General features: G+C 45.8%; 1 protein-coding gene across 1 annotated transcript; it reads right to left on the bottom strand.

Moving 5' to 3' along the window:
* On the bottom strand, nt 1,427-9,766 carry C9H11orf52 (chromosome 9 C11orf52 homolog). The gene is made up of 4 exons (XM_003129841.4): nt 8,728-9,766; nt 4,237-4,274; nt 2,853-2,953; nt 1,427-2,619 (listed from the first exon to the last, which is right to left on the bottom strand). Exons 1-4 carry the CDS (start codon nt 8,757-8,759, stop codon nt 2,371-2,373), a joined length of 420 nt encoding a protein of 139 aa, XP_003129889.2. The 5' UTR covers nt 8,760-9,766; the 3' UTR covers nt 1,427-2,370.

Genomic DNA, 11,376 nt, shown 5'->3' with positions numbered 1-11,376 from the left:
ATGAATCCGACTAAGAACCATGAGGTTGCAGGTTCGATCCCTGGCCTCACTCGGTGGGTTAAGGTGCCATGAGCTGCAGTGTAGGTTGCAGAGGTGGCTCGGATCTGGCATTGCTGTGGCTGTGGTGTAGGCCAGCAGCTGTAGCTCTGATTAGACCCCTAGCCTGGGAACCTCCATATGCCGCGGGTGCAGCCCTCAAAAGACAAAAAAACAAACAAAAAACTTATATATATATTTTAAAATTCTCCTTGGAGTTATTAAAATAATTAACCCCAGCTAATAGGAAACAGGCTAGTGAGTTGTTCTGCCAAGTAGTTTACAGGCGGTGTCCTAGCCACCTCTTCTGAATCCACTTGCACTAGTTCTGTGCCAGAGAACAGACTGGGAAAGTAATGAGGGTGGTAGTGGCGATGATGGTGTTGGTGATGGTGGCAGCCAACATTTGCCGACATACTACGCGCTATTCCAAGTGGTTTAAATTCTCACAAATACTCTAAGAAGTTGGTACTATTACTTCCAACTTTTTGTGCTTTATTCCATTTTTCAGTACTCTATCCATCTTAAGGAATCTTCCCTCTCAGGACAAACCTAGCGGCCGTGGTGTTTGGCGAGGACAGTGTGCAGATTGAAAAAGGGAAGTCTCCAAGCTCTAAAGATCTGAATCAGCAACCGCACACTAAGAACCCGCAAAGCTCGAGAATGTTCGGAACCTGAAAGTTCCACCTCCTTTCCACCGCACCCTCTCCTTCCCATGTCCCGGTTCAGGTCTGGACGTTCAACCCATGATAATAATACTTTCCAGGTACCCGCCACCTTTCAGCACCTACCTCTTAAATCATCGATGTGCCTAGTTCCTCATCTCTGTCTCCAGCCCTTCTGAGCATGGCCTCCTCCAGCTGTAGTGTAGCCTCTGCGTTCCCGCTGCCATGGTGACGCGGAGGCAGGCCCGGACGCGTCCCGCCTCCAGCCGGACGGAGCCAGCCCCTGCCGACCCGGGCTCCGCCCCCTGCCGGCTCGGACCCACCCCCTGCCAGCTCGGACCCCACCTCCTGCTCGTCCAATCCCGCCTCCTAGTGGCTCAGACCGCATCTCAGACCTGCCGTCCTTCACCCCGCCTTCTGATTGCCAGAGCCCCGCCCCCTGGCCTTCAGGCCTGCCTCTCGCTGGCCCGGACTCCGCCTCCTGACGGTCAAAGCCCCTCCCCCTGCCCACCAGATCCGCCTCCTACCGGCCTGGACCCCGCCCAGGGAGCTCCGTTTTGTACAAACGGGCTCCTACCTCCTGTCGGTCCAAACCATACCCCTTCTCTGCTTGGGCGGCTGGAGGCAGTGGGGCAGAAAGTTCGCTTTCCCCACTGCCCTGAGGCTGAGACCCACTGCGCTTTGTAAAGCCCGGAGACCGCACTTCAGAAAATGTACCAGTCATGTTCCTTATACGATTTATTTATCCTAATAGTTCTGCACCCGAGAGAGAATGTCTGCCCAGGGGAGTTTCTGGGCCTAGCAGTGCTGTCAATATCAGTGACTTGATGTCCTTGTAACCGATGGTCAGAAAATGCTTGCTCCATGCCTCTGCCCTTGCCCATGTTTGTCTGTTTAGGTCTGGGACCCTTGGCCCAGCCATTGAGGAAATTGTGCAAGCCAGTCCGGGAAGCTGTGCACAGGAGTTCAGAGTGCTTTCCAGAGCACTTCTGCTTCAGCTGTGGAGTTTAAGGTGTGTCAAAGGATACCATCAAATTAACTCCAGCAAATTCAGTCCAAGTGCAAGTGCTTCAAGGGAAACCTGTTCTTTCTGAACTTTTCTTGAGAGGAGGAGCAGAGGTAGGGGTCAAAATCCTACCTTCCTGCACACTCAATCCAGCCCCCTCATTTTGTAGAGGTTACTCCCTGGTAACTCGAATACAACTCCAAGCTAATGGTGGCAAAGAGATAGGCCTAGAGAGCGAATGAGACTGGGGCCACTCACAATTCCAGAGGCTCTTGAGGGCTTTCTCTTTCTTTTTCTTTTTCTTTTTAGGGCCGCACCCACTGCATAGGGAAGTTTCCAGGCTAGGGGTCTAATCGGAGCTGCAGCTGTCAACCTACACCAGAGCCACAGCAACACGGAATCCGAACCATGTCTGCAACCCACACCACAGCCTACGGCAACGCCAGATCCTTAACCCACTGAGCAGGGCCAGGGATCAAACCCACAACCTCATAGATACTGGTTGGGTTCATTACTGCTGAGCCACAATGGAAACTCCATTGAGTTCTTTAAACTTAAAATGTGCCCGCCATCCCTGGGCTGCCATGTGATTCCACAAAGCAATAGATTCTCCCCAGAGCCATAGTGATGAAATGATGCAAACAAGTCCTTCCTTTCCAGGGCTCACACTAGGGTCCCATTCTTGCTGTCATAGCGGGGTTTGGCCTGTGGGAAGTGAAGGATCGCATACTCTGTAGCATTTTCCAACTGCAGGTGCTTCATCTCCTGGGCCGAGCGTGGCTGGGTTCTGCTGCATACTTGAATGTCTGCGTAATGTAAGCTGCTTTCCTCCAACCTGAGGCCTTGACTCCTCCGCTGAGGCGCAGGCTGCTTTAACACCTGCTCATGTGTACGTCTCCTTATGTCGTGGCCCTGAGAAGAATGGACAGCATTAAGGGATTCTTGGCTTGGTTTTTCCTCTCGACTCCAGTACAGGGTCAGTTTCGTGGACATCCCTTTGCTTTGTTCCTTTGGGGGACAGAGGAAGATGGGCAGAACCAGGAAGGTCTACAGAGGCTAGAGGTACCTGTCCCGGGATAGAAAAGCTGAGTCCTGGGATCCCATGTCTGGGCAGCCCCCTAAAAGGGACAGAGGCCTGTCATTACCTTTAAGCCATTCTGTCTCAGCTGCTGCTGCTGCTGCTGCTGCTGCTGCTGCTGCTGCTCCTGCTGCTGCTGCTGCTTCAATGTCCATCTTGCTTGGCTCCCTGAGAGGAAGAAATCTGACTTAAATCCATTTCCTCTTCCTGAATCTACTGAGATTGCCCTCTTCAAGTCTGTTAAATTATGATGGTGGGCTTCTAACTAATCTCCCTGCCTCTGCTCTCATCTCTCACGTCTACCATCCCCACATCCAAACTCCTTAGCAGGGTATACAACTTGGCCCTTTTACCTATTTACTGTAAGTTTTTTTAGGAGGGAAAAAATATGCCCATAATACCCTCCATCCTAATTTTTCACTGGCCCCTAACTTAGTTCAACAACTATATGTTGAGGAGTTCCTACTGGGGCACAGCAGAAACAAATCCAACTAGAATCCATGAGGATGTGCGTTCGATCCCTGGCCTCGCTCGGTGGGTTGGTGATCCAGCATTGCCATGAGCTGTGGTGAGGTGCAGATGTGACTCGGATCCCGTGTTGCTGTGGCTGTGGCGTAGGCTGGCAGCTATGGCTCCAATTGGACTCTTAGCCTGAGAACTTCCATATGATGTGGCCCTAAAAAGCAACATATATATGTTCCTTTGGGGAATGAGAGCCCATTGAATGCCAGGCTCTGTGCACATTCTGGGGACAGAGGATGAGTAGGCTATTTTCTCTGCTGCAGGGAGTTGCCGTCTCCCAGGAGAGACAGATAAAAGTATACAGACTATGACAGTGCCATGTGGTAAGAAGTCAGCTACACCAAACATTTGGTCACTTTCCATAAAGTCATTCTCTTCTCTCTCTCTTCTTTCTTTTTACTGCATGCGATAATTCCCCTGCCTAAAATACCCTCTCCTCTCTGCTTCTCCTCCAACTTGGGAACTTGCTATTCTTCCTACCATGCTGGTGCTTTCTCTCCTTCTCTCACAGCACGAGTATGGTGCTGTGGTAGCACCAGTGGCACAATGACTTGCTTGCGTGTATCTCTCTCTCAAATTTGATTTTTCAGTTCTTTTAGGGCGGAGACTGTGTGCCCTTCCTCTTGTGCCTCTCTGCCTCCTTAGGATCCTGCAGAGGGCCTCGCATACAATCTAAGGGTTCAGTAAATGTCTGCTGAATGAACAAAAGAATATGAGCAACCAACCTTGCCTCTCTGAGATGATGGAAAAAAAATGAGACCACGAATTTCAGAGCTGGTCTTGAACCCAGCAACCTAATGATTCTCTTTGATGTACTGTCTCCCTTTAGCCCTTCCCCTTATGCCCTTTCTAAAGACACTGGTTCTCTTACCTTCTTTTCTCTAATTTGCACTGCTCCCAGCATCCCCCAGCCACCCCATGACAATTACCCATTTTCTTTTTCCTCTGGAAAGTTGATGGGCAGCTCCTGTGAAAGGAAAAACAGATCACCCATGTGTGAGAGCCTGGCCTCTGCCTTCCCTCCTTCATCATTTGCTCTGTGGTCTCCTTAACATTCTGGACTGACCTTCCCTCGCTTCCCTCTAACAAAGATTCACCCTGAGCCAGCCCCAAAGCATTTATCACGGGTACCACACGTCTCCCACAGGGATGGTTCTGGAAGGTGGAGTGGTACAACTGACATAACCAAACCCAAAATACAGCCTCAGGCAATCAGGCACCACATGCCAGGGATGTAGCTGGGTTGAGGGCTATTCTGGGATTGTCTGGGAACGGGCTAATCTCAGCGGAGGGTAAGGGAAACCTGCCAAACATGAATGGGATATTCCTGGATTCAGAGACCCTCTTGCTTCTTCTTTGGAGTCTTTTTTCAGGGTCTCTGCCAACCTGGGGTTCTCATTTTGGGAGTCACTGAAGCTGCTGCAACCAGGGCTAACCAGCTAGCTCCCTGAAAAGCCCTTTCCTAGTAGATGACCTCCCTCCGTGCTTCTTTGTCCTTGGTTTTAATTAACAGAGAAAGTGAGAGATGTTTAACCTTTCCCATCCCCAGTACGCGGAGCTCTGAATTTGGTGAGTGACTCAGCGACACCACCCTCGCCACAGGACGGACCTCTTATACTCATTTCTGAGCCTCTGGGGTCCCCCCGGAGCCACTGTGTCTACGTGATTGTCAACTGTTCGATGGCCAGAGAAACAACACTTGTCTGAGGAAATAGGCTGAATAGTTTGTGGCTTACTCCGGATGCTTTTTCTTGCTAGTACATTTCCATCTCTCAATAGAGCCAGTTTTATCTGTCTGACTTCTGTCTCCCCAAGGAAGTTTCCCTCTATTGCTAATTAAAAAGAAAGGGGGAGGAGTTCCCATAGTGGCGCAGTGGTTAACGAATCCGACTAGGAACCATGAGGTTGTGGGTTCGATCCCTGCCCTTGCTCAGTGGGTTAACGATCTGGCGTTGCTGTGAGCTGTGGTGTAGGTTGCAGACACGGCTTGTGGCTCTGGCATAGGCCAGTGGCTACATCTCCGATTTGACCCCTAGCCTGGGAACCTCCATATGCCGCGGGAGCGGACCAAGAAACAGCAAAAAAAAGAAAAAAAAAACAAGAAAGAAAGGGGGAGAGGGACTTCTTTTTCCACACATATCTGACAGAGTTTCGTGTTTTGGTTGGATCTTCGGTTTTAAGGCAGCTTGCTGAGCTGAAAGCAGAGTCTTCATCCGAACTCTACAGGTGGTTTAGGAGAAAATCTCTGAAACTATTTCTGGGTCTCTCTACTTCCTCTTCTGCCATTTCAACTCTTCTTTTTGCTTTCCGCTGCATCGTCAGAGCCTAATCCTAGCCTCTAATTCCTTTCCCCTGGTCACTACTGTGTTCCTACTTGCTTCTACTTAAACAAATAAAGAGAAATATTAATCCTAAAATAACATAGACTTGGACGATTCAATTTTAGTGAACAGAGCCTGTTTCCAAGTTGGATGTTGCACAATGCCTGGGCATGACCCAAATGGAATAGTCAGTTTGACTCACAGGTGTAGGATTTTATTTTTAGTTCAGAATTAAGGAAGCTAAATGGGCACTCTCCTGTATTAGTATAGGAATAAAAATTGGTGCAATCTTTCTAGAATGCAATTGGCAGTAAGTATAAGAAGCCTTAAACATAAATGTGTTTACCCTCTGACGTAGTAATTCCATATCCAAAGAAATAATCAGGCAAGTCCAAATATGGATGCATTATTTACAATTGTGAAAAATAGGAAATAGCCTAAATATACAACATTGGGAACTAATTAAATAAATGGCATCTCCAGTCAATGGAATGTTACATATCAATTTAAGGAAGATGCTGGAAGAATACCTATTAGCATGGAAAATTTTCCTCTTTATTAAAAGAGTAAGAAGAGACTATGTTTTACCATAAAAATTATTCATATAGGCATTTTAAAAGGATTCCATGGAAATACACTGAAATGTTCCTGTCATCTCCAGGTTATATTTCTGGTCATCTCTTATTTTCTGCTCTTTGGTATTTTCCACATTTCCTACAGTGAATGTGTATTACTTTTATAATCAGAAAAAATTTTTAAATGAAAGTCTCATTAGTTGTCATAGTGTCTTTAACTTTCTGCAAGTTTACTAAGATAATGAGAAATAGAGGAGAACAATATTTATCCAGTCCTAATATTTTAAGAGGAAAAAATATATTTTGGTTAGAACATCTATTGTAGCATTTCTAGCCAGGCTCTAGAGCCACACCGATAGTATCAGACTAGCTGTATGACCTCAGCAAGTTTTTTATTAGGCTTCATTTTCTTATTAATAAAATGAGGATAATAATGGAACTTAAACTTCATGGGGTTATTATAAAAATTAAATAAAATAATAAAAGCAAAATATTCAGAGTTCCTGCTATGGTGCAGTGGGTTAAGAATCTGACTGCAGCATCTCAGGTTGCTGCAGAGGCATGGGTTTGATTCCTAGCCCAGTGCAATAGGTTAAAGGATCCAGCATCGCTACAGCTACAGAACAGGTCACAGCTGCTGCTAGGATTCACTCCCTGGCCTGGGAACTTCCATATACCATAGATGCGGCCATAAAAAATAGAAATAATATGAAATAAGTACAAATAAAAGCAAAATATTCAGCTAGGTGCCTGGCATATAATGAGTGTCAATCAAAGCTGACTACTATGACTGCCACCATCACAGGGAGGAATAACCAAAAATGAAGAATACAAAGACTTGGGAAGAAAGGGGGAGTGAAAAATGCTTTACACCCCCTTCCATGGAAGTTTTTGTGTTCCTAGATGTCTTATGTTTATAGGACATCTCACAGTTTAAAAAGTGCTTCATTTGTTTTTTTCAATCCTGACAATATTCTAGGAAACACCATTGTTCTCACTTCATAGATGGGCCAACTAAGCCCCTAGAACTTTGGTATCTTAAGAAGGTAGGAACGAAATTTCCCATGATGGCTATGTCTTCAGCTTCTGTCACTGTGCCTGGTATACCTGGGTGTTCAATAAAATATTTGCTCAGTATGAATGGATGAATGAATGAGTAGTAGGAACAGGACAGGAATCCAATGTATTGACTCTAAATCATTATGTGCTTTCTAATGTCCCTCGCCTATCTCTCTAAACATAATGATAGTTTTTTACAAATAAGACATCCTCAAGAAGGAGGCAGGCATGGAGTGGGATAGCTAAGAAGGCAGGGGACAGGAAAAAACCAGGCCCAGCTGTTTACAGTGTTAAAAGGAAACAATAGGCCTCTAATGTAGTTTCGTGTGCTAAGCTCACATCACCAAACCACGACTTAAGCCCTAGACGCACTGGAGTTGCGACCTGCCCCAGGAATGTAGTCTTAAACAGTCCGTTTGGAACTTTCTGGGCAGCAACAATGAGCTAATCTGCCACAGAGACCCTTCCATTGCGCAAAGGAAGATGAAGTCATCTGCTCTTTCCTGATCCCTTCCCTCTTCTGCCTATAAGAGCCTTTCATTTTGAACAACTCCTCTGATGCTGCGCCATGCATGAACCATTCAATAAAGCCAATGAAATCTTTAAAATTTACTTGATTGAATTTTTGCTATTTAGCAACAGTGATGACAACTCTGGGAAAGAACAATAAAGACAATGTAACTCATTTCTCATGAGACTTTCACATCCCCCTGCTCTTCAGGCTTGTGAACTAAACAACACAGGTTGCGTTATTTACATTTTATATATGAGGAAAAAGAGAAGTTACAGGGTTTGCCTAAGGTCACACAGCAAAAGAATGTGAAAGTTCTGTTCAAAAATTCGATGGATATGCTGCTTCTCCTCATTTCTGAAGCCCTTTTAAATAAACATTTTCCCAAAGTTGATTTGCTTGATTTAGGAGGCAGTATTGTGCTGAGGTTAAAACTATGAGCTCGGAAGTCATACAGGCCTGGGTTGGAATCTTGGTTTATTTGCTTACTAGCCATGGGACCCCAGACAAATGAGTTAACTTCTCTGAGCGTCAGCTTCCTAGCTATAAAATGGGAAGGGAGTAAGACCGCCTCCCTCAGAATTGTTGGAGAAATCAAATAAGATTATGAAGTGCCTGGAACATAAGAAGTTCTCAAATGCTACAATTATCATTACCTGGAGGAGAAAGGGAGAGAGAGAAGGAAGAAGAAAAGGAGAAACAAAAATGTCCATTCACCATTCCAGCCCTGCCCTGGTCATTCTATAGACAGCTGGCTGGGCGGTGTGTTTTGAGGTTTCCTGAAAGGAGAGAGCACAGAAGGACATACTGCTCTGGTATTGGCTCCTGGAGGTGCCAGGGAAAGATGGTGACAGTGGGAGGCTGGCAGAGAGCTATCTTCGGGCTCTCTCTTCTTCTCCGAGCCTCCACATCCACCAACAGAGACGTTCCCCTCCAACCTCTCCCCCTACTCACCAGCTTCCCCCGCAGCAGAGCCGGTTTCCCATGCTGCTCTGTCTCCCTGGGAGCCCAGCTGTTTTTGAACAGAAAGAGGCTTGTGCATTTCCTGGTTCCCCGTCTGGCTTCCCTCAGCAGCTCCGGGGAGTCGCTGTCAGTGTCAGATTTCAACCTAACAGGTTGGACTTTGGAAGCCACCTGCTGGAAAGATTCCCAGGTGACTGCTCCCAGCCAAAGGGAAGAGAAACACAACAGGCTCCAGGTGAGAGCGAGTTCACCTTCGGGATTTGGAACTGCTTTGATGAAGCATGAACTTTGAGCTTCAAGCTTCAGGGGAAAGAAACCTGAGATAGAAAAGGGTTTCCCTAGGAAATGTTTCTCCATTATATCACTCCATCATCAAAATAGATGCTCTATAATAAAGCGTCTTTCTTATGTTTCCCCAGCACTACTGGGGTTGGAGATTCACTTTCAAGGTAATCGCTCTCAGCTTCTTCTGATATCTGTCCAGAATATGGGTTTGAATACTGGACCTCTTGGAAACTAAAATTTAGAGAAATGGTCTCCTTTTTTTCTTTTTCTCTCCTCCCATGCTACTGGAATTTATGTGGACAAATCACTTTTTTTCTAGGACCGTTAAAAATAAAGGACTGAACTTACCACTTAATCCCCTTTCTGGTCAAGCATCATATGATTCTCTGATTGGAATGGCCTCAGCACTCCTTAACCACTCACTTCCCCATCCCCAGGACAGAACTACGGGAATCGCCATTTAATTGCAACTCAGCTTCTCCTCCAATGACACAGAATTAGACTCTTTCCACACACACTGGCAACTAGGATGCAGCTGAACAAGTTCCTCTGGAGAAAATGGGGGCTCTAGGAGGATTTGTGGAACCGGTGCAGTTTGCCTTCAGTGCTCCCACACTTATCTTTAGTGCCTTGCTCAGATGCCCAGTTATTTGTGTGTCCCTCACAGATGCTCAGGACCAGTGCTCGGCCCTGTACTCCACAGAGGGTACCCTAGACTCTTCTTTCCTCCCCATCTTCTTTCCTTATGAAACTGGAGAAGAAAAAAGCAACAGCCTCATAGGACTGTGGTAAAAATGAAATGAAATAACATACATGAAACTCCAGTCCAGGGCCTGGCACAGGGGACCCCCTTGGTAAGCCTTAGCTATTATTACTACTTCTCATTCTCAGCTGATTGTTGGTCAAGTATCTTACTTTATTGTTTTGTGCACCAATTTAGTTAGGAAAGGGAAGCCTTTGGAGGAAAGGACGGTTATTTTTAAATATCTAAAGGGATTCTCAAGTGAAAGAAAGATTGCATTTATTTTCAGGACATAACCTGAACCAATGGACAGAAGTTACTAAAATGCAGATTTTGGTTCAATAGAAGGAAGAATTTATAACAGATGTGAAAAAAAAAAAAAAAAGAAAACGAAGATCTAAGTTCTCCGCCACAAAAAATGTCACAGAAGTTGACTACAATCTTTTGGAGTTCCCGTCTTGGCTCAGTGGTTAACAAAGCTGACTAGGAACCATGAGGTTGCAGGTTCAATCCCTGGCCTCGCTCAGTGGGTTAAGGATCTGGCGTTGCCACGAGCTGTGGTGTAGGTCGCAGACATGGCTCAGATCCCACGTTGTTGTGGCTGTGGTGAAGGCCGGCAGCTATAGCTCCGATTGGACCCCTAGCCTGGGAACCTCCATATGCTGAGGGTATGGCCCTCAAAAGACAAAAAAAAAAAAAAAAAAAGAAGTTGACTAACAATCTTTAAAGAATTTGAGGGGGTGGGGAATCTGTACTAAATTAGAGGTTTCAATTTTTTCTAGCTAAGGAATACTTTCTTTTAAATGAAGCTCATGTAAAAATTCCAGTTATGAAACAGATCAAAGTGAAGCTGTTCTGGTTGAAGTCTGAATAGGATCCTTTAAAAATTCTTTTTTTTTTCTCATCTATATGTTAAGATTCCTGTGAGTAGATGATAAAGGAGTATAGTTTTAAATTTATATTTATAATGTACAACCTCCATAGTATATTACTTGGGGGTTAAGAAATATTTGTTGACTGAATGAACAAAAAAATATATCAATAGTTATTTCTCTAAGGCGTGCTTTAAATTTTTTTTTTTTTTTTTTTTTTTTTTGCGCTTATTAGGGCTGTACCTGCAGCTTATAGAGGTTCCCAGGCTAGGGGTTGAATCAGAGCTACAGGGCCGGCCTATACCACAGCCCCAGATATGCAGGATCCAAGCCACACCACAGCTCACGGCAATGCTGGATCCTTATCCCACTGAGCAAGGCCAGGGATCAAACTTGCGTCCTCATGGACGCTAGTCAGATTCGTTAACCGCTGAGCCATGACAGGAACTCCTGCTTTGATTTTTAATACATGGCAATCCTTTAAGAGTCAAATTTTTCAAGTGAAAGTTTGTATCGTGGGGTCCACAGATTCTTCTTCTTTCCTTTGCTTTTTAGGGCCATACCCGGCTCATATGGAAGTTCCCAGGCTAGGGGTTGAGTCGGAGCCACAGCTGTCAGCCTATGCCACAGCCACAGCAACATGGGATCTGAACTATGTCTGCGACCTACACCACAGCTCGTGGCAACGCCAGATCCTTAACCCACTGATGGAGGCCAGGGATCGAACCCGAGTCCTCAAGG

This window comes from Sus scrofa, chromosome 9 (assembly GCF_000003025.6).
Source record: "Sus scrofa isolate TJ Tabasco breed Duroc chromosome 9, Sscrofa11.1, whole genome shotgun sequence".
Taxonomy (NCBI): domain Eukaryota; kingdom Metazoa; phylum Chordata; class Mammalia; order Artiodactyla; family Suidae; genus Sus; species Sus scrofa.
This window is presented reverse-complemented; position numbering and strand designations above follow the sequence as displayed.

Excerpts from the sequence above, each read along its gene's own strand:
- C9H11orf52 (XM_003129841.4), bottom strand. The coding sequence starts at position 8,759 with ATGGGAAACCGGCTCTGCTGCGGGGGAAGCTG. Across the intron at positions 2,954-4,236 it reads CCAGAGGAAAAAGAAAATGG|GGAGCCAAGCAAGATGGACA; the intron begins GTAATTGTCATG and ends TCTTCCTCTCAG. Across the intron at positions 2,620-2,852 it reads TGAGACAGAATGGCTTAAAG|GGCCACGACATAAGGAGACG; the intron begins GTAATGACAGGC and ends CATTCTTCTCAG.